The sequence below is a fragment of the Podarcis bocagei genome (assembly GCF_964188305.1).
Source record: "Podarcis bocagei genome assembly, chromosome: 13".
NCBI lineage: Eukaryota > Metazoa > Chordata > Lepidosauria > Squamata > Lacertidae > Podarcis > Podarcis bocagei.
The window spans coordinates 42,457,741-42,481,242 of NC_138138.1; the positions used below are offsets into that span (position 1 = coordinate 42,457,741).

The window sequence follows — 23,502 nt, forward strand, 5'->3', positions numbered from 1 at the left end:
AGTCTCCTTAGCTTACTCTCTGCCAAAGGTATCAGCAACTCTGGAGCAGCGTTGGCTAACTTGTGGCCCATCCAGGTGTTTGAACTACAGCTCCCATCATCCCCGACCGTTGGCTTGTGCTGGCTGAGGTTGATGGGAGATGGAGTTCAAGAACTTCCGGAGGTACAGAGGTGGCCCTCCTTTCCGGGCTGCTCCGATTCCTTTCTCTTCTTGTAAACAGGACGAAGTGAAATGGTGTCCTCAGACAATTGCCAACAGCACAACTTTGCCTGACAAGCATCTAAGGGAGCTAGAGAGCGAGATCCCTGCAGAAACTGTACCCAAAGAGACTTGTTATACCTGGATGCTTCTGGGAAAGGGAGGGTGTGGGTCTACTGATGACACCTCAGGGGAGGAAGATGTGATGGTAGAAAGGTATCAGTCAGATCAGCCTGGAGGCTTCTCAGATGATGGGTTGGGTCATGTTTTCAGAGGTGAGTGCAGGTTGTCTGTGTGTCTGAACAGGGAGGCTGTTGTTTAAGTTTTGACATCAGTGCACCTTTCTAAAGGCATTTGTGGCTCAGTTCTTCCTTGATCTGTTATATTTACATCTGCTCTTGGGAGGCATCAGTTTGGGTGTTGCTTGTTTGGATGCTTGGAAGACGTAAGAGCCGTTTTACTCCTTCCAGATTTCTGGAACAATTATGATGCATTCTGAAACAACACACATATAGCGCCCACTATAGTGCGATAGTCATTCACACAGAATTTTACAGGGTATCAACTCAAAATAAGTGAATAATGCTATATGCACAGTATCTGAGTGCAATAACGTTCAGCTTAAAAATCTTGCTTGAGGCAACCTGCTGCTGGGCGGATGTTGCTGGACTTCAGTTCTCAGTACGTCAGGGATGATGGGATTTGTAATCCAAGAACACCTGGAGAGCAACAGGCCCGAATGGCTTCCTTCAGCAGAACTTGCATTCTATAGTTCATTTGGAGATTGGTGTTTTCCCACGAATTGGTTTGGCGTTGCAGTCAGCCTTGGCAAATGCTCCACTGAGTCACCCGCTAAGGCTGTAAAGTATGCATTGATTGATCAGTCAAAACTTGATTTCAGAACTTCATTTTGAGTTTTAAAAATTGCCTCGGGGTAATTCCAGTGTAGCAAGATCACCATGTGATAGTTCAAATATTAGGCAAGTTAACAGAAGCTGGGCTTATCCACAGCTGTTAGTCTTGGTTGCAAAACATGACCTCCACATTTAGATGCAGTCTACTTCTGGAGAAGATCAGGTACTGGGGACAAACAATGCTGCTGAGCTCCTGTCTTCGTGTCCTCCCCGTGAGCTTTCCAGAAGTATCAACCAGCTCATTTTTGTAAACAGAAAAACGGATTAGCTCTGCTTTCCCCATCCTGAAAACACAGAGTGTCACATAGGATGATCAGAGGTCTTCCACAGGCCAGTTGTTATGTTAGATGCCTTTTCTTTCCAGATTAGATGCCTGGTTAGTGAACAGTTTTGTTTCCCAAGGTGCAGGTATCAGGCTTTCTTTTGAGCAGTGGCAAAATGTGTTCCTTGCATGGGGCAGATCCGTAGCATATTCAATTCATGGGATCCTTCAAAGTCCCCTCTGTTGTGCATTCATGTTTATTTGTGCTCATCGGAGTACTGCCGTGGTTATATGTGATGCTGCTCTCAATACTATTTGCTCCCACAAAAGTTTTGAAGAGGGCATGCTGCTTTGTTCCCAAACTTTGCTCACCCCGTAACTTCCTGCTGAAATCTTGTGTGTGTATATTTTCTTCACCTTAGCTCCACACCGCAACCCCCATACATCTGACGCTAAAAGGGGGGACTTCCAAGTCAGAGTGTGTGTGTCAGATGAGTCAAAATTAAGTCCTGAAACCTCTGCCAGGGCTTATCCACTTTTCCTCTGCTCTTTCCAGGCATGGCCCACACTTTAAAGCACAGCGTCCAAGCACCCTTTCCCTGCCACTCTGGTGCTTTCCCCGCAAAAACACGCTCTTTAAAATTCAATCAGCGCAAACAGCAACCCGCAGATAACCTGAATTGATGTTTGCTCTGATTGAATGCTGAAGAGCAGGGGTTTTTTGTGGGGAAAGCTCTGGAGCAAAAAAACCACACTTGGACACAGAACTTTGCTGGACAGAGAGGCAAAGGCAAGTGTGGGTAAGCCCTGTGCTAAGCAATGGGAAGAGAACTGTAGATCATTTGCGACTGGCTAGCTTTCCCCATCTATGTCTCCAATCTTCTGCAGCTGAGTCATTCGCTCTTGCGGTCCATGTCCAATCATTCTTCCCTGGTGAGCGAGTTCATCTTTGTCGGTTTCTCTGGGCTGCCGCACCTGCGAATGCTCCTTTTTGCGCTGGTCCTTTCCATGTACACTGTGTCGCTCGCAGGGAATTCCATCATCACCACCGTGATCAAGTTAAACCCAGCCCTCCACACGCCCATGTACTTCTTCTTGACGAACCTGTCTCTGTTGGAAATATGCTACACCACAGCCATTGTCCCCAAGATGCTGGCTAACCTGTTGTCGGAGAATGGGAGGATCTCTCTCTGGGGCTGCGCTACCCAGATGTACTTTTTCACCCTCTTTGGCATCACGGAATGCTGTCTCCTTGCTGCCATGGCTTACGACCGCTATGTGGCCATTTGCAACCCGCTGCGGTACAGTGTTGTCATGAACCGAGGCGTCTGTGCCCAGCTTTCAGTGGCCTCATGGTCAGTGGGAGTGATGGTTGGACTGGGTCAAACGAACTATGTCTTTAGCCTGACCTACTGCGGGCCCAACAGGATCAACCACTTCTTCTGTGACATCCCTCCTCTCCTGACGCTAGCATGTGGCGATACTTCAATGAACGTTGTTGCAGTCTATATGGTGGCTGTACTTTTCATCACGGCCCCTTTCCTTCTGATCCTCACGTCCTATGTATACATCATCACCTCTATTTTGAGGATGCCCTCAGCCGAGGGCAGGCACAAGGCCTTCTCCACTTGCTCATCCCATCTCATCGTTGTCTCCCTGTTCTACGGTTCAGGCATCATTACGTACCTTAGGCCCAAATCCAGCTACTCGGCGTCGAGCGACAAGCTGCTGGCCCTGTTCTACACAGTTGTGACCTCCATGTTGAACCCCATAATCTACAGTTTGAGGAACAAGGAGGTCAAAGTGGCCTTGATGAAAACCATGGGTAGGAAACTGTGTTGTGTGGAATGTAAAAAGTGATTGTCGCTGGGATGGTACCTCAGGGCACCACCCATATAATAAACTTTTGAATAAAACTTTTCTGACAGAAAACCTGTTTTCATCTAAATTCTTACCACACTTGCTGAGGACATGTGCCTCTAAATAGCCCCAAGCTGCTTCCCTGTGTTCAGGAAACATAAATACTGCAAGGAATTGAGCTCAAATGCCGGGTTAAGGCAGGGGCAGGGCAATCCAGTTGCTGTGGGATTATGAATCCTATAAATCCTAACCTTCAGCTACACTGGCTGAGGCTGATCTGAGTTGGAAGTCTTACAACATCTGGAGAGCTACAGGTTCCCACCCCTATGCTAGGGGAACTGCCTCCCACAGAGATTCTGGCTCTGTGTTACTAGATGACAAATTATGGTTGGTTTGGTAGAGACGACCCAACCAGCACCCTAACCAGAATGTCAGGGAACTGCCATCAGAGCATCAGGTGGTGGAGGGACTCAGGCAGGATGAAAGAGACTCAACTGCTGAAGCAGGGACCAGCAGGGGGAGGAGTGGGTCTCTGAGGGAATGCGAGCAGGAGGGAGGGCTCAGGGAGGCTTCCAGCGAGAACAGTGGGGAGGTATCGGAGTCTCCCATAGGGAGACCCATACCTCGCAGGAAACTGTCACGCCGTGAGTCCAGGAGACGCGTTTCCGTTAAGGAACTTCTTTGCTGGAAACGCTTCCGCAGGCAGCCACTGTCGGACTCTACTAGTGACTAGAGCAGACATGTCTGAGGAGCTCCGTCACACACGGAGGTTTGTGGGGGCGCACAAACTCTGAGGGAGCACGTTTTCACGCACAAGCAGCTAATCAAACCCTCACAGCAGTCCGACAGTCTTTGTACGCTGCCTGTGCAAGAGAAGGCATCATGAGCGAACCAACCGGAACCGGAGGAGCAGGGGCTGGAGCTGGTCCAAGCTTGGAAGATAGATACCGAGCGTTGGAGGTTCAACTGGCCCTGCAGACGGCGAGGCTGGAGGAGAGAAGGGCTCAGGATGCAGACAAGAAGGGGAGAGCCACTCAATTCCCCAGAAAGGTACCAGGATTGGTGCAGAAATTTGGGGGGGACCCCAAGGACTACCATGCTTTTAGGACAGAGATGCAATATGCCCTTAATGTGCAGTTCGATGAGTTCCCTGATGAGGAATCGCGAGTTGCTTTTGTAATTGGGCATCTTGAGAAAGGGGCTAGAGACTGGGTACGACCCCTAATGGCAACGCACAATGACATACTAAAGGACACAATGAAGTTCTTTCGTGCAATGGATATCATGTTTTCCAGCGATATTGAGGAAGGGGTGGTGCGCAGACAGCTAATGGCTTGTAAGCAGGGGAGTCGATCTGTCCGTGAATATTGGACTGAGTTTACCATGCTGATTCACAGACTGAGTTGGGATTTATCGGCGGCACCCGTTCAAATGCTATTTGAAGAAGGTCTTTCTTCGGGGGTGAAAGACGAGCTGGCACGGAGCCCCAGGGCGGAGTCTATGGATCAGCTGACCAAATCTGCGCTGACCATAGGAGCGCGGCAGGAGGCAAGAGCCTTGGAGAGGCGGGAAGGGAGAGGGGAACGTTGGAAGGAGTTCCGCATTCCAGACATTCCTGAGCCAGCTTTCCCGCCGGCAGAGCCGATGGAAATCGGAACAGCGCGCGCGCGCGCATTTTCAAAAACCAGCGAGGGAGCTAAGAAGGAGGGAAAGGGCCCCCGGAAATGCTATCTCTGCCAACAGCCAGGCCACTTTGCCAGAGTCTGCCCCCAGAGGAAGGAATGGCAAGGGATGGTGGGAGCTGTTGAGGGGGGAGAAGAAGGGGGAGCGGAGCAGGTAAAAGCCAACGCCTGGTTGCCACAATTGGGGCACTGCAGCCAGGCCAAAGAGCAGTGAAAGTGCCCGTGCCAGAAGCTCCTCGACCTGCTCTAGTGATTGAAGTGTCGCTAGAGCTGCAGAATGGGCACCCCCTAAAAATAAAGGCGCTATTGGACTCAGGCAGCTCCTGCAATTTTATGAGCAAGGAGTTTGCTGCTGAACACCAGATACAGACCATCCCTTTAAGCAACCCCCTGCAGGTGACCACGATTGATGGCAGGGAGTTGTTGGGAGGAGGAGTCCGCTTGCAGACTGTCCCAATGATAATGAGGGTGGCAAGGCACACAGAACTGATAGCGTTTAATGTGGCCACCCTGGGAGGCGCTCCCATTATTTTGGGAATGAGCTGGCTAGCTCTACATGATCCGCTGGTTGGCTGGCATCAAAGAGTGGTGTCCTTTGGTTCAGCACATTGCCTAGAACACTGCAAAGGGGAGAAGGGTTCAGTAGGGGCCCAAGCCACCCTAGCAGGGACTGAAGTAATGGGGAAGGTGAAGGTACCACCACAGTATGCAGATCTCAGCGACGTGTTCAGTGAGAAGGAAGCTGACCAACTACCACCTCATAGACCCTTTGATTGTCAGATCAATTTACTCCCTGGAGCACAGCTTCCCGTGGGCAAGTTGTATGCCATGTCAGACAGGGAAATGCAGGAGTTGCGAGGGTTCATTGACAAGAACCTGAAGAGAGGCTTCATCAGAGAGTCCAAAGCAGCAGGGGGGAGCCCAGTGTTCTTTGTGGACAAAAAAAATGCGGACAAGCCGAGACTTGTATGTGATTTTAGGCGGCTGAATGCAGTGACTGAACCGGTGGCGTTCCCTATGCCCAGAATTGATGATATTTTGACCATGGTGAGGAAGGGAAAGATTTTCACAAAGCTGGATCTAAGGGGGGCGTACAACCTGATACGCATAAGGAAAGGGGATGAATGGAAAACCACCATGTTTACCCCTTTGGGGGCGTTTGAATACCTCGTTATGCCATTTGGATTACAAGCAGGCTCCGCGTGTTTTCAATCTTTTATGAACCACGTGCTGGGCCCTTTGCTCTACAAGAATTGCGTTGCCTTTCTAGATGATGTGTTGGTGTATTCTGAGAATGAGGAGCAACATGTGAGAGACGTCAGAGAAGTGTTGAGCAGACTGCAAGCCAACAGGCTGTGGGTCAAACTGGAGAAGTGTCGGTTCCATACCAAGGAGGTGGAATTCCTGGGGTACCGCCTGTCAGACAAGGGATTGGCCATGGATCCCGGCAAGGTACAGGCAGTGCTGGAATGGAAAACACCCAAAACCAAGAAGGATGTGCAGAGGTTCCTAGGGTTTGGAAACTTTTATCGTAAGTTCATCCGCAACTTCGCCCATCTGACGGCGCCCATCACTGACTGTCTCAGCAGTAAGAAGAAGTTTGTATGGACGGCGGAGGCGGAGCGAGCGTTTGAGGAACTGAAAAGGGCCTTCGCCTCTGAAGAACAACTTCTGCATGTGGATTTACGAAAGAAGCTAAGGGTTGAAACAGACGCATCTGACAGAGCCATAGGGGCGGTGCTTCTTCTGCAGCCGGGGAAGGAGGAGTCGGAGTGGCGTCCGTGTGCCTTCTTCTCGCGGAAGCTGAACAAATCCGAGAGGAACTACACGGTGTACGACCGAGAACTGCTTGCTATTCATGAGGCGTTCCGGAGATGGAGGCATCTGCTAGTTGGTGCACAACATAAAGTGCAAGTGTGCACGGACCATAAAAATCTAGAGTACTGGAGAACGGCGCGAGTGCTCAACCAAAGGCAGTTGAGATGGGCCCAAGAGTTCTCCAAATTTAACTTTGAGATTTGTTATGTGCCAGGCCCAGAGAATGTTAGGGCGGACGCTCTCTCACGCAAACCTGAATATTTGGAGGGGGAGGGAGCACCCGAAGAAACCCATATCATTCCAGAGGACCGCTGGGTGTGTGGGGCGACTTTGGTGGGGCAAAGGGAATTGGTAGAGGGTACGGTGCAGGATGCATACGCCCAGGGGAAACTCAGGGATCTCAGAGGGGAGGAAGACAAACCCGGTGGTTTTGAGGAGAGAAATGGGGCATTGTATTATAAGGGAGCGTTATATATACCTGAAGGGGAATTGAGGGAGAAAGTACTCAAGCAGCTGCACGATAGCCCCACAGCAGGGCACTTTGGGCAACACAAAACCATGTGGCTGGTTACCAGGGAATTTTGGTGGCCCAAGGTCAGGGAAGATGTGTGGGAGTATGTGAGAGGGTGTGAACAATGCCAAAGAGCCAAGGGGGAGAGGCAGGCGCCGGCTGGTTTATTAGAACCACTGCCCACACCTGAGAGACCGTGGGAAGCAGTGGCAATAGATTTCATGACTGATCTGCCAAGGTCTAGAGGGAAAACAGCCATCATGGTTGTAGTAGACCTGTTAACTAAAATGGCCCACTTCATAGCCTGCTCACATGCGGTTACAGCAGAAGAAACCGCCAAATTGTTTGTAGAGAATGTGTTTAGGTTGCATGGCGCCCCCTTGAGGGTGGTTTCAGACCGAGGGAAACAATTTACTTCCAGGTTCTGGAGGAAGCTCATGAGCTTACTGCATGTAGAGGTTAATTTCTCGACGGCCCGGCATCCTGAAACCAACGGGCAGGCGGAAAGAGCAAATGGGGTTCTCCAACAATATTTGAGGTGTTATGTTAATGACAGAGAGAATGATTGGGTGGAGAAGCTGGCGTTGGCAGAATTTGCCTACAACAATGCAGAGAACGTGTCCACGGGGATGAGCCCCTTTTTGGCTAATCACGGGTGCCATCCCAGAGCCTTCCCAGGGGGGGAGGGGGAGAACTGGAGCGTTCCAGCTGCAGAACAGTTCGTGGAAGAAATGGAAGCGATCCATCGCCAGCTCCAACTCAACTTAAACAGGGCTAAGGAGGAATATAAGAGGCAAGCAGACAAAAACAGAAGGGAAGGTGAAAGCATCAGGGTGGGGGACCAGGTGTGGCTGTCAACCCAAGGGTTGCCATTCAAAGGAGGTTGTAAGAAATTAAGACCCAAAAGGCTGGGTCCGTTTGAAGTCATACAGCAGGTCAATCCAGTGGCTTTCAGGCTCCGGTTACCGAACCACATGAAGCTGCACCCAGTTTTTCACAGGTCGTTGCTGTCACCGTATAGAGGAGACAGTGAGGGGAGGGTCACTAGGGGACCAGCAATGGAGGAGAAGGAACACAGCTACCATGTAGCGGAGATCCTCGATTCCAGGTGGAAGGGAGATCAAGTAGAGTATTTGGTAATGTGGGAAGGGGAACCGGAGTCGGAAAACACCTGGGTTAGGGCAGAGGATGTCAATGACGAGGTTTTAATAGAGACTTTTCATCAGAGGTTCCCACGTAAACCTCAGCCTGTAGCGAGGTTCCGAAGGGAATACTTTGCCACCACCGACGAGGAAGAGGAGTTGGAGGGGTTCCCAGATTCTGAAGAGGAGGAGGATTCAGCTGGCCAGGACGACGATCGATGGAGAGAATTGTTCGAGACGTCAGAAGATGAGGAAGATTCGTTTCGGGGTTTTAGCCCTTCACCTCCCAGGGGGGAGGAATTGGGAGGGGGTGAGGGGGGCCCTGGAGGGGAAGTGGATGTCAGGGAACTGCCATCAGAGCATCAGGTGGTGGAGGGACTCAGGCAGGATGAAAGAGACTCAACTGCTGAAGCAGGGACAAACAGGGGGAGGAGTGGGTCTCTGAGGGAATGCGAGCAGGAGGGAGGGCTCAGGGAGGCTTCCAGCGAGAACAGTGGGGAGGTATCGGAGTCTCCCATAGGGAGACCCATACCTCGCAGGAAACTGTCACGCCGTGAGTCCAGGAGACGCGTTTCCGTTAAGGAACTTCTTTGCTGGAAACGCTTCCGCAGGCAGCCACTGTCGGACTCTACTAGTGACTAGAGCAGACATGTCTGAGGAGCTCCGTCACACACGGAGGTTTGTGGGGGCGCACAAACTCTGAGGGAGCACGTTTTCACGCACAAGCAGCTAATCAAACCCTCACACAGAATACCAAAAGGAGGTAAGTGTAGGTAATGCTCTGATCATTCAATCTGCACCACAGAATGCCCCTGTTAGGTACTTTGGGGAACAATGGAGCTGGATCATGGTTTTTCAGATACAGTAATCGAGGTTCATTGGGAGAAACATGACAAAGTAGACAAATTATTAACTATAATTCTTGCCAGGCACAGAGGGGCAGAAGAGGGGTCATGGTGCACTTGTCTATTGCATACCTCCAACATCTTGCTGATCAAAATCAGGACCCTCGTCTTCTGGTTCTGAGCTCTCGCAGGAAGGAGCTGATTCACATGAGAGCACGAGACCAAAACACAAGCACCCTTTGCTTGGACATGGACTGGGAAAGTGAGGACCTGTTGCCTAGAAAGTGCGAGACAAAAGGTAAATGTGGATAAGCCCTAAGCAGAGAAGCTGGAGATGGCTGCTTCTTTATTTCTTTGGCGATCACTCGTAGCTGAGTAAGATTGTCTTCCATAAACACAGTTTTAACAGTGAGTCCGCAAGTGACAGTGGAGGCCAATTCTGGATCCACACGTCCTTCCACAGCGGGGAACGTAGGTTTCTGGATAGAAGTTGATCATGGTGAGGGTTTGCCAAGTGTGCCTTCCTCTTAGCACGTTTCTCCCTTTCATCCTGAGTTCGAGCGTCTTCAGAGCCCACAACATCTTTGGTAAAGGCTGTTCTCCAGTTGGAGTGCTCACAATATTTCCCAATTGTTAGTGTTTATACTACATTTTTTTAGATTTGCTTTGAGACAGTCTTTAAACCTCTTTTGTTGATCACCAGCATTACGCTTTCCATTTTTAAGTTCGGAATAGAGTAGTTTCTTTGGAAGACGATCACCAGGCATCCACACAACAACGAAGTTGATGTTGAAGAATTATTGCTTCAACACTGGTGATCTTTGCTTCTTCCAGTACACTGGCGTTAGTTTGCCTATCTTCCCAAGTGATATGTAATTTTTTTTTGTAGACATTCATTACCCTTAGCAATGACCTTCCATAACTGTTTCCATAACTGCTTCAACATAATCTCCTCACAGTTTTATAACTGCTCTGGGGCTCATTCAGAAGTTGAATGAGCTGCATCTGTAGACACTTGTTTGTAAGGACTCAAAATACATAGACTGGGCTTGGTTTCAGGCTCCCTAGGTGCGGCCTTTTAAGCTTGTGAGGGAAGTAGCTGAACTGTGGGGAGCGTAAGATGCACTCTTTACAGGAGGGATGCTGGCCAAACTACTTTATTTAGAACAAACTCAAACACACATGCAGGGGTGCACCTAGGAGTTGGTCAGGTCAGGGCCAGGGGGAGCACAAAAACCGTGACTCTCCACTCTGGCTCAGAGTGGCTAGGAGCCTGCCTGTCTGCTCAGAAAATGGGCTGATGGAGGAGGAGGAGGGGAAGCAGCCCAGACCGTGATTACCATGGGAAAGTCACTGGTGGGGCATGAAAGGAAATGAATGAATGAATGAATTTATTAATACGGTCACAGACCAGCATCAACACACACAATATCACAGATCATAAAAAATAATAATATCAGAAATACAGAGGACAATTTGAATATAACAAGGATTTAAATATAAAAAATTAAAATTAATTATTGGCATGCCCCCCCCTGTAATTAACATTTAGGGGTTTGGTCATTATGGGATACCACCTGCTTCCTGCGATTAATTGCAGACACACAGAATTTGGCTACATTTAATGTAGTCTTGGGATTCCTGTCCTCTAGCAGAAGTTTTAAACTATGGTGTTCCGATTCTTTCCTGGACTTTTGCAAAACAGGTGTAATAAAAGTCAAACGTATATCCTCATAAAGACGACAACGTAGTAGTACATGTGAAGCAGTTTCAACTTCCAACGAGCCACAAGGGCAGACCCGTGCTGTGTATGTTTTACCCTCAAATCTGCCCCGAAAGGAAATGAAAAGAAACCTTTTTGAGTTTCTTGTCCCCATTCTATTCCGGCTTCAGAGGCCCCAATACAGGTCCTTGTGAAGGGTGCAAGGGAGCCTAGGTACGCCTCTGCACACAAGACATGATAAGAGCCTACAAAAAAAATCTCTCTTCAACAACCTGAAGGACTAGTCTTTACAGCTCCTGAACTCCCCCCCTTTTTTTGGGGGGGGGAAATGTGGACCAGAACTGCTTCTGACTTTGGTGAACTTGAATACATAAAACACAGACTGCATTCCCTTAACATTACAGGGAGCAGCTTCTGGAATGAATAATTTTCCCAGGGCTGCAGCCTATTGTGCTGGGAAATCAAGCACACCTTTTTGTCTTCTCATTGGTCATTGGAGACATAAAGAGATGTTTGCTGGCACTGAGGCAGAGCTCCGTCACCTGCTATTCCCTTGTGCTCCTCATGCTGGGACTTAAAGTGAAAGGCTGGGCTGCTGGAGGAACAGACTCTTCCTTGATCTCAAGGCGGATAAGAGGCATTCTTAAGTGAGACCTTTGGAGGAATGAATATGCGCCAGTCATTGCAAGTGTGTATTAGCTATTGGCTTAATGGGGCTGTTATGATGAAGCTCAAGGATGCAGGAAGCGGGGAACACTTGCCTATTGCTCCACTCTTTCCAGGCACAGGTCAGTGCTTAAAAGCTACGGAGGGTTTTTTTTGCTTCAGAGTTTCCCTGTGGAAACCTACTCTTCAGTGCTCAATCGGAGCAAACATCAATTTGGGTTCTCCACAGATTGCTGTCTGCTCCTACTGAGCTTTAGAGAGTTGGCTTTCACAGGCAAAGCTCTGGAATAATAATAAAAAAGATGCTTGGACGTGGAACTTTAAAGTGGGAACCGTGACTGGAAAGAGCGGAGGAAAGGTGAGTGCAGATAAGCCCTTAGCTAGTACAGAGAGGAGCAAGGCTCCTCAATGGCAAGGTTATATGGTATGGGAGTGGTACATGGAATGTTCTGGAAAGGATGTTCTGGAAAAGATGCCTTAGATGAGAATTCTCACAGAAAAATTCAAAAATCCTGTTTAGAACAAAGGCTTTATTAGGCCAAACAAAACGTTATGGAATGGAAAGCAAATCTTTGAGTTCTCCAGAATGCTTCAGCTGGCTAGGTGGTAAACACTCTTGCAGATCAGGAATTGGTTAAATAGAAGAAAGCAAAGGATTAAACGGACACTTCTCCTACTGGAGAGTTTCAGAAAGTGGAGTCCCCCAAGGTTCGGTATTGGGACCTGTGCTTTTAATCTTGTTCCTAAGTGATGAGGTGTCAGGTGTGAGAATTGAGGTGGCCAAGTTTGTTAATGATACTAATTATTCAGTGCCATTAAAAAAAGTGATTGCAAAGAGCTCCGAAGGACCTACTCAAACCGAGTGAAATAAAATGGGAAATACAATTACAGTGGTACCTCGGGTTAAGTACTTAATTCGTTCCGGAGGTCCGTTCTTAACCTCAAACTGTTCTTAATCTGAAGCACCACTTTAGCTTATTGGGCCTCCTGCTGCCACCACGCCGCTGCAGCACAATTTCTGTTCTCATCCTGAAGCAAAGTTCTTAACCCGAGGTACTATTTCTGGGTTAGCGGAGTCTGTAACCTGAAGCGTATGTAACCTGAAGGTACCACTGTAAATGTAAACAAGTGATGCATGTTGGTGCAAAATAAAAAATGAATAAACCTTAACCTCACATATTTACACATGGGGTCACAACTTCCAGTGGCTGACCAGGAAAGAGACCTTGGGGTTGTAAATTGATGGCTCAGTAAAGATGCTGACCCAGTGTCCAAACCCCATTGAGGTAAATGTGAATATTGGATCGTTTGCCCCAGTGTGGATCCCTTCACATTCTCTTACATTGAATTGTACTTTCCCATTTAATTTCTCACAATCCTGATTTGGAGAGATCCAATTGGAGCTCATCTCAATCCCTACTATGTCTGCAGCATTCAACATGTTCCATGTGTCTCTTATGCTTCCAAACTCTTCCAGGAAAGCTCCTTTCTGAATGGTGAAATAGGGAATGGCACCCTAGTGACAGAATTTATCCTAACCGGACTTTCTGATCTCCCAGCTGTCCGCTTCTCCCTCTTTGCTGCCTTTTTGCTCATCTACCTGGTCACCCTGATAGGAAATGGTGCTATCTTGATTGCCATAGCAGCTGACTCCAACTTGCACAACCCCATGTATTTCTTCCTCAGCAACCTTTCCCTGCTGGACATCTGCTGCCCCACAGCTACAATGCCCAAGATGCTAGAGAACCTCTTGTCAGAGAGAAATACCATTTCCTTTGTTGGCTGTGTGCTGCAGCTCTACTTCCTGATAACCTTGGCAGGGACAGAGGTCTTCCTCTTGTCTGCCATGGCTTATGACCGCTATGTGGCCATATGCAACCCTCTGCGATACACGGTCATCATGAGCAAGAAGCTGTGTCTTCAGATGGCTGCTGGTACATGGGTCACAGGGTTCCTCAACTCCCTTCTACACACGGTCATGACTTTCACTCTACCTTTCTGCAGATCCAATAGAGTCAATCAATACTACTGTGACATCCCTCCAGTCTTGGCCTTATCATGTCCTTCCACCTATGTGGCTGAGATGGTTGTCTTCATTGTTGGTGGGATTTTGGGTGTGGGGGCTTTTATGGTGACGCTGGTCTCCTACATCCATATCATCTCCACCATCCTTAGGATACGTTCTGCTGAGGGGAAACGCAAGGCCTTCTCCACTTGTGCCTCTCATCTTATGGTAGTGGGCCTCTTCTATGGCACAATCCTCTTCACTTACTTAAGGCCTTCTTCCAGCCACCATCCAGACCAGGACAGGATGGTGAGCATGCTCTATGGGGTAATTACACCCATGTTGAACCCCTTGATCTACAGCCTCAGGAACAAGGAGGTGAAAGGGGCTTTGAAGAGGGCAATAGTTCATAAATGCTTAAAGAGCAAATGTGTGGCTTAGTTATTTGTATTTCTCAGTTAAGTTGGAATGAGCGCATAAGTAATTCTGAGCCAAGGAAAAGTAGTACAGTATATCCAATTTTTGAAAGGGAAAACACAGGTAACCCTTTGGCTCAGTTTCCTGAGATTTTTTTTGAATACCAAAAAGAAAAAAATTGTAAAACTCTCTCCCCCATCATTCTCTCTAGACCCCAGGAATAAGTAACTTTGAATTGGTTGAACGTTTTGCTTGATGTAATAGGGAGACTTTTATTCTTGGTTCTCCTTGTGGCTCTGGTCATTTCAGTTAAAGGTCTATGTTTCTGCATATCTTGTGAGTCAAAGGGTGTGGCGTGCCACACTGGTGTGGCAGTAGAGGATGACAAGTGTGGCAAGAATATCCAAGGACACCGAGTATTATGTTTTGGGTTCATGTTCATGGTCTTATGTAGCTGCATTGCTTAATACTTTCTGGATGTCCCATGAGCATATTATGAAGTAGTTGTGTTCTATGTTATAAATCAAGCACTGCTGGGAGTTTTTCCTTTCCCTTTTTCAATGTATTTCTCATCAATAAACAATTCAGTGTGGTGTGAGGTAATTTTTATTCTGAAAGTGTGGCCCAGAGAAAAGAAGTTTGAGAAACCGAAACTGACACAGGGACAAATAGAGGAAAACGCCTTCACCCAGGTTTGGTTCCCCTTTATCACATACACAGCCCAACAAGAGAACAACGACAATCCGCCAACAGCATACGAATCAATCTGGCTAACATGATTCAAAAATACATGCTCACACACAAAAACAGCTCTCACTAAAGCCAAACAAAGACGACCAACCACACCCTCAGCCACTATTTTAAAATATCCAATGACTTCTCTTTGAAGACAGTTTGTTAGACATTACACAGAGCTATATTTAGCCAGTAAAGAAAACAAGGACAGAATTGTGGAATATTTAAAGCAGAATAATGTACCAAAATTTCCTAAAGAGAAAATTAATGATGTAAATGCACCAATAACAACAATGGAACTGCAACAGGTAATTAACCAAACAAAATTAGGTAAATCACCAGGGTCAGATGGTTTATCAACAAAATATTATAAAAAAACTACAAGATGGTGGCTCTTCCCACTGGAAGTTATATCCTTGAAAGTTAAATGCAAAAAATGAATGGGCAACCTATAAAGAGCTGTTAACGGAAGTAGAACAACACTTTAAAAATAAATAAATGAGGATATAAGACACTTAGTAACTGATAGGTTACAATACCACCAATTAAATGATGTATTTAACATGGATAAAAGGAATGGATTTAATAAGGAAATTTCAAGGTTTGAAAAAGATTTACTGGAAAATAATGTGAAGTTACATTCAAAAATGTATAAGCTGTTGCTAGAATGGTATACTAAAGATGAAGAAGTTAAATCGGTAATGATACAATGGGCAAAAGATATTGGGCATAATATACAATTTTCATCTTGGGAAAAGTTATGGAGAGAAGATTTAAAATTTACAGCATGCTGTATGTTGAAGGAAAACTATATGAAAATGATGTATCATTGGTATCTAACACCTACTAAACTAACAAAAATGTATAGAAATGCTTCAAATATATGTTGAAAATATAAGGAGGAAGAAGGCACCTTCTTCCATATGTGGTGAATGTGCAAAATAACGAAAGCATTCTGAGAAATGATATACAATGAATTGAAAAAAAAAATGTTTAAAATAACTTTTGTGGGGAAAAAAAACCAGAAGCTTTTTTTACTAGGAATTTTAGGTGCAGAAATACCAAAAGAACAGAAAAGATTATTCATGTATGCAATGACAGCAACGTGGATACTTTTGGCCCAGAGATGAAAAGAAGTTAAAATCGTGACCAGAGAAGAATGGTTGATAAAGATGATGAACTACGCCGAAATGGCGAAAATGACTGAAAAAATTAGAAACCAAGAAAACAGAAACTTTAACAAGTATGGGAAACATTTATTAGTTACCTTGGAGAACACTGTAAACAACTAAAAACTTTGGCAGGATTGTAACAACACTTGTAATCTAACAAGAACTATGGTAAAAATGGAATGCAGTTGAAAAAGATTGACAATGGAATCCATGGAGCGGGGGGAGGGAAGTGCAAGGATTCAGGAAATCCTATATGTTTATGATTATGCTTACTATTTGAATATAAATGTAAGTTGAAAAAACTGAATAAAAACATTATAAAAATAAAATAAAATATCCAATAACTTCATTTCTTCTCTTTCCATGGATCATTTTACATATCTTACATCCCTGCAGATTTTACATTAACCATTCAAATCAATTTTTCACTATTACATCCATCAAGATTTATTTACTCTGCTGAATTTATCTTAACACTGCCAGCATTTTCAGCTGTACACACTTATTTTCCATATACTCAATAAACACGTTCCAGTCTTCTTTAAATGCATGTTCTTCTTGCTCTCTAATTCTGTAAGTAGAGTCCAAACACCTTTTCCCCCTTTGCCTCGCTGCTTTCCCCAGGTAAATCCATGAAAACCTGAATATGACTTCCCTTCCACCCTTTTCCTGGTTCCTTTGGTTTTCTACTACTCCACGTAATCCACATCTTCTTAATCATTCAATTTGTTATATATTAAAAACTCTTATCTATTTCAACTCTGCTGGATGTACTTGAGATCTGCTAAGCTATGTATTTGTTTAAACTGGTTCTATAAGAATTGGTTCTATAAGAAACAGCAAAAAAAGCTACAGGTAAAGGAACCCTGGACAGTTAAGTCCAGTCAAAGGCATCCATGGGGTTGTGGCGCTCATCTCACTTTCAGGCTGAGGCAACTGGCGTTTGTCCATAGACAGCTTTCCAGGTCATGTGGCCAGCATGACTAAGCCTCTACTGGTGCAACAGAACACTGTGACAGAAACCAGAGCACACGGAAACACCGTTTACCTTCTCACCACAGAAGAAGAAGAAGAGTTTGGATTTGATATCCCGCTTTATCACTACCCTAAGGAGTCTCAAAGCGGCTAACAATCTCTTTTCCCTTCCTCCCCCACAACAAACACTCTGTGAGGTGAGTGAGGCTGAGAGACTTCAGAGAAGTGTGACTGGCCCAAGGTCACCCAGCAGCTGCATGTGGAGGAGCGGGGAAGCAAACCCGGCTCACCAGATTACGAGTCCACTGCTCTTAACCACTACACCACACTGGCTCTCACAGCAGTACCTATTTATCTACTTGCACTGGAGTGCTTTCGAACTGCTAGGTTGGCAGGAGCTAGGACAGAGCAATGGGAGCTCACCCCGTTACGGGGATTCAAACCACCGCCGACCTTCTGATCAGCAAGCCCAAGAGGCTCAGTGGTTTAGACCACAGCGCCACTCGCGTCCCTATAAGAAACAGTATAGACACTTGTTCAGAGGGACTCAGAATACGTAGACTGGGCTTATTGTAAGACTCCCCAGATGTGGCTCTTTAAGGGAAGAGGGAAGTAGCTGAACTGGGGGGGGATTGATCAGGTTGGCCCCCCTGCTAAGGGCAGAATGCCTGGACCAGAACCGTTTCAAACTTTGGTAAACTGGAAGACATAAAACATAGATTGCATTCTCTTAATATTACAGGGAGCATCTTCTTGAATGAATATTATCCACAGGGCTGCAGTTTATTGTGCTGGGAAATCAAGGACACCTTTTTGCCTTATCATTGGTCATTGGAGACATAAAGAGATGTTTGCTGGCACGGAGGCAGAGCTCTGGCGCCTGCTATTCCCTTGTGCTCCTTATGCTGGGACTTAAAGGGAAAGGCTGGGCTGCTGGAGGAACAGACTCTTCCTTGATCTCAAGCCGGATGAGAGGCATTCTTAAGTGTGAATATGCGCCAGTCATTGCAAGTGTGTATTAGCTATTAGTTTAATGGGGGTATTGTTCTGATTAAGGTCAAGGATGAAGGAAGCGGGGAACACGTAATGTTTATAAGGGTTAATTACACTCATCTTTTGCTGCACTCTTTCCAGGTACAGGTCCCCACTTAAAAGCTCCATGTCCTCCATTTTTTGCCTCGAAGTTTTTCCCACAAAAATATGCTCTTTAGCACTCAATCGGAGCAAACATCAATTCGGGTTCTCCACAGATTGCTGTTTGCTCCTACTGATCTTTAGAGAGTGGCTTTTCGCAGGCACTGCTCTGCAACAACAACAACAACACCGTGCTTGGACATGGAGATTTAGAATGCAGACTGTGGTTGGAAAGAGCAGAGGAAAGGTAAGTGTAGATAAGTCCTTAGCTAGTACAGATAGAAGGAGCAAGGCTCCTCAATAGAAATGATCTATGGAATGGGAGTGATATATGGAATGTTCTGGAAAGGATGTTCAGGTGAATAGGAAGATGTCTTAGATGAGCGTTCTCACAGAAAAATTCAAAAACCCACATTCGAGTAAAGACTGTATTAGGCCCAACAAAATATTAGGAAATGGTAAAGAAATGTTTGAGTTCTCCAGAAGGCTTCAGCTGGCTAGGTGGCAAACACTCTTGCGGATTAGGAATTGGCTATGTTAGAAAGAAGCAGAGGAATAAAGGGACACTTCTCCAACTGGAGAGATTTAGAAAGAGTTCCCCCAAGGTATTGGGACCTGTGCTTTTAATCTTGTTCCTAAGTGATGAGGAGTCAGGTGGCCAGATTTGTTGATGATACAAAATTGTCCAGGGCCATTAAAACCAAAGGAGATTTCAAAGAGCCCCAAAAGGCCTTCAACATGCTTTATGTTTCTCTTATGCTTTCAAACTCTTCCAGGAAATCTCCTTTCTGAACAGAGAAATTGGGAATGGCACGCTAGTGACACAATTCATCCTTATGGGAATTTCTAATCTCCCTGCGGTTCGCTTCTCCCTGTTTGCTGCCATTTTGCTCATCTACCTGATTACACTGGTAGGAAATGGCACAATTCTTCTTGCCATAGGAATTAGCTCTCACTTGCACACCCCCATGTATTTCTTCCTCAGCCACCTTTCCTTGCTGGACATCTGCTTCCCGACAGCTACAGTGCCCAAGATGCTGGAGAACTTCTTGTTAGAGATCAATACCATTTCCTTTGCTGGCTGTGTGCTACAACTCTACTTCCTGGTGGCACTGGTAGGGACAGAGGTCTACCTCTTGTCTGCCATGGCCTATGACCGCTATGTGGCCATATGCAACCCTCTACGATACACAGTTATCATGAGTAAGAAGCTTTGTCTTCAGCTGGCAGCGGTTACCTGGGTCACAGGGTTCCTCAACTCCCTTCTGCACACAGTAATGACGTTCACTCTACCTTTCTGCAGATCCAATAAAGTCAATCAATACTACTGTGACATCGCACCAGTGCAGGCATTATCGTGCACTTCTACTTACACAGCTGAATTGTTGGTCCTTATTGTTGGTGGGTTTTTGGGTGTGGGGGCTTTCTTTGTGACACTGGTCTCTTACATCTACATCATCTCCACCATCCTTAGGATCCGTTCTGCTGAGGGAAAACGCAAGGCCTTCTCCACTTGTGCCTCCCATGTAATTGTCGTGCTCCTCTTCTATGGTACCATGATTTTCACTTACATTAGGCCTCTCAACAGCCGCCATCCAGACCGGGACAGGATGGTGAGCATGCTATCTGGGGTGATTACCTCCATGTTGAATCCCTTGATCTACAGCCTTAGGAATAAGGAAGTAAAGGTGACCTTGAAGAGGGTGATAGTTCATATGTGCTTAAAGAGGGAATGTGTGTCTTAGTTATTTGTATTTCTCTGTTAGATTAAAATAGACACATAAGTAATTCTGAGCCAAGGAAGTGTAGTCTACATATTTTTTGAAAGGGAAAACAAAGGTAACATTTTGTCTCAATTTTGTGGGATTTTATTGAATACATAAAATAAGAATACGTAAAAAAGAAAATGTAAAACTCTCTCCAGACATTTGGGATAAGTAACTTCGAATTGGTTGAACATTTTGCTTGATGTAATATGGAGACTTTTATTCTTGGTTCTCCTTGTGCCTCTGGTCGCTTCAGTTATAGGTTTATTTTTCCACATATCTTATGAGTCAAAGGATGTGGCCGCCACACTAGTATGGTAGGAGAGGATGCCAAGTGTGGCAGGAAGATCCAAGGACGGTCAATATTATATTTTCGGGATAGTTCATGGTCTTATGTAGCTACATTGTTTAATACTTTCTGGATGTCCCATGAGCATATTATGAAGTAGTTGTGTTCTATGTTATAAATCAAGCACTGCTAGTTGTTCCTTTTCCCTTTCCAGTGTATTTCTTATCAATGAACAATTCAGTGTGGTGTGAAGTAATTTTTATTCTGAAAGTGTGGCCCAGAGAAAAAATTATGAGAACCAGTTTGCTAGAGTTTACATGACAGAGAAGACCCACCAGGAGGTCATAGAGCCAGGCTGAAGAAGACATGATGGAAAAGGATACTGCCAAGATGGTGTATTGTTCAAGTGAGGGCTCCTGTGTGGACTGGAATCCTGATTTTAAGATTGGAGAAATGAGAATCGAAGATAAACTGACACTGACTGATTCACCTATACCTACATCAGGCAAAAGGGGTTGCAGCATGGCCCACTCCCTGTTTTGACACTTCTTTATTTGCAGGAATGTGCTTGTTTGTTTGTACTGAGTATTAGAGATTTTTAGATTGGAATAACAGCAAGGGTTAAGGCAAGAAACCTTGTGAAACTTTGAGAACCTATTATTTCAGCTCTGTGTTTGTTCCAATTGAAAATGTAGATCTGAGGCGAAGACAGGCTACATTGCCGGGGATCGTGTAGGATCAAGGGGCTGCACGCAACCCCGCAAAGAGCACCCCCCATTTGATTTACTGGGATTTACTATTTTTGATGGCAAGTGGGAGAAAAGATTGCTGCACATATGATTCTTGCCATGTCAGATGGAAGACTAAACATTTCACTTCTCCCTCTCTTCCCCTCCATATGGGAGAGATTGTTTTCTGTACAGGAGCTTTCCTTTCAAGTGTTGAAATTTGATGTGGTAGAGTCCACACACAGAGTAACCACTTCTGTGAGCAGAAAGTACTAGGGATGATGAGGAGAGTGTTCTTGCTTGGCTCCATGTGTGCTGTTTGGATGTTCTAGGGACATTAAAGCCATGGACTTTGGACGAAACCATAATTATTTTTATACATCTTCTGAGGACCTTTTTGGAGGGAGCTCTGTGTTGGTAGATGAGATGGAGACTACACCATTATTGTGAACAATGACCTGTGGGACTCATGAGGCAGGTGAAAACACTTGCATGGTCCCATTTTGGGATGAGAGAAATGTGCATGTCCGTTGCTATATTTTAACATCAATACCTACAAGGAGCATGATCTCCCTGTGGTTTAATAACCTCTATGGGCTTTGTTTTGGAGGTCACCAAGTACAGTCAATTATAGACATTTTAATGGTAAGCCTTCCAAAATGTAGGCCCAGCTCCACATGTGTGATTCCTCAATCTTGTTCTTAGTGCTTAGACTCAGTGATGACTTAATTTGGGATACAATAAAGTTGTTTCTGAGCATATGCAAAGTATCTCCTCCCATTGCTTGGTTAATCCTGCCATCCCCACATAACTGAATAAGCCACTGACTTCAGGTGTCACCATAATTGCTTTTGGTATTCTTATTCATACAGCACCACCCATGTTGGGTGTTCATCTGAGGTGCCCCCCTGATATCAGAGGAATTGCAGGTGATTCCATCATCTTCATTACACTTAACGATGCTCTGTGGGACTCATTTGGGAGGGAAAAACACTTACATGGTCATATTTGGAAGGAGAGGAATAAAGCTTCATTTTTATATCAATATCTGCAGGGAGCATGATGTCCCTCTAGTTTTCTTAACATAATGCAATCTTAACATAATGTTAACATACTGTTGTGAGTTGGGGGGGTGTACCATTTTTGAAGGAGCCAGACAAGTTTCTTGGTGAGTTAATGGGCCCTGAGGCTCCAATACTTTGGCCACCTCATGAGAAGAGAAGACTCCCTGGAAAAGACCCTGATGTTGGGAAAGATGGAGGGCACAAGGAGAAGGGGACGACAGAGGACAAGATGGTTGACAGTGTTCTCGAAGCTACCAGCATGAGTTTGACCAAACTGCGGGAGGCAGTGAAAGACAGGAGTGCCTGGCGTGCTCTGGTCCATGGGGTCACGAAGAGTCGGACACGACTAAACAAACAAATTTTTTTGGGTGTGTGTGTGTGTCTAGTCTTGTACATACCTTGAGGTGGAGTAAAAATGAAGTAAATAAATAGGTAAATATAAATAAATAGGTAATCTCATTCCCCCCCACAGCTGAAATGTTAGAGCAATGGCAAACTTACCGTATTTTTTGCACCATAACACTCACTTTTGTCCTCCTAGAAAGTAAGGGGAAATGTCTGTGCGTGTTATGGAGGGAATGCCTACGGGTGGCATGCCTACGGATTTTCCTCCTCAAAAAACTATGTGCGTGTTATGGTCGGGTGCGTGTTATAGAGCGAAAAATACGGTATATAGATTCCACTATCAATTATCTCTTTGGGCTTTTCTTCTAACATGTAAAGAGATGTGTTGTGTAATCCAGTATCACTGTCAATAAACTCTTGTCACACCATTGTGGTTTTTTTTTTTTAATAGTTGTGTTTCTTACTTCTACGAACATGAACTTCTCTTCAAGTTTCCACTCTTCATTAACCACTTTTCAGCACCTGGGGGGGAAATCCACTCACTTCATTTTCATACCCAAGAAATGCAAGTTTCACACAAGTCTTTCAATGCAAATTACCAGAGTTTTCAAATATCACCTCCCCACTCAGGTATATTGCATGTACACTCGGCACACTGAAAAACAAGTATTTGCAAGATTACAAATGATCCACAGAGAGTAGATTGGGAGGAGGAAACTTCACAAAGCAGTGTGCTGCTGCCAAACAATATGCCAATCTGAAACTAGCAAGATGCTCTTAGCTCGCTTTCCCTGCTGGTGTCACTCAGAGCTGATTCCCTCCATACGATGATTTCTAAAACTCCTGTGGAAAACACATGTTGGTAGCAGGGATAATTAATAAAGCATTCAATATCTACTAACTCTGCCAACACTTTTTTATGTAGACAGGCCTACGTAACTGTTTAATGCAGTTGCTATAATGAGCATTATTTATGGCTTTTATGGTGTTTTAGATTTTATCGTATACATTGTTGTACACAACCATGTTCCATTGTACTAACTGACAATATATAAACACTTTCCTAAATAAACGAAACAAACAATCCCCTAGTATTTCAGACCTAATTTGGGCCTAGTTGCAACTGAAGTTTTAAATCCACATCGCTGGAATTTATCATTTTTTTTTATCGCAGGAGAGAGAGAGAGAGAGAGAGAGAGAGAGAGAGAGAGAGAGAGAGAGAGAGAGAGTGTCCTACAGGGATGATTCCTG

At 45.4% G+C, this 23,502-nt stretch overlaps 2 protein-coding genes across 2 annotated transcripts; both read left to right on the top strand.

Moving 5' to 3' along the window:
• Nucleotides 1–88: 88 nt before the first annotated feature.
• Nucleotides 89–14,905, top strand: LOC308571818 (uncharacterized protein). Its single transcript, XM_081167437.1, has 2 exons — nucleotides 89–3,230; nucleotides 13,011–14,905. Exons 1-2 carry the CDS (start codon nucleotides 2,287–2,289, stop codon nucleotides 14,065–14,067), a joined length of 2,001 nt encoding a protein of 666 aa, XP_081023563.1. The 5' UTR covers nucleotides 89–2,286; the 3' UTR covers nucleotides 14,068–14,905.
• Nucleotides 14,906–18,273: 3,368 nt separating this feature from the next.
• Nucleotides 18,274–19,804, top strand: LOC308571819 (olfactory receptor 5V1-like; the record flags this gene model as incomplete). The annotated part of the gene is made up of 2 exons (XM_081167438.1): nucleotides 18,274–18,306; nucleotides 18,836–19,804. The coding sequence occupies 2 exons, from the start codon at nucleotides 18,274–18,276 to the stop codon at nucleotides 19,802–19,804; spliced, it is 1,002 nt and encodes a 333-aa protein (XP_081023564.1).
• Between the last annotated feature and the right edge of the window lie 3,698 nt (nucleotides 19,805–23,502).

Excerpts from the sequence above, each read along its gene's own strand:
- LOC308571818 (XM_081167437.1), top strand. The coding sequence starts at position 2,287 with ATGTCCAATCATTCTTCCCTGGTGAGCGAGTTCATCTTTGTCGGTTTC. Across the intron at positions 3,231-13,010 it reads TGTTGTGTGGAATGTAAAAA|AGATCCAATTGGAGCTCATC; the intron begins GTGATTGTCGCT and ends CCTGATTTGGAG.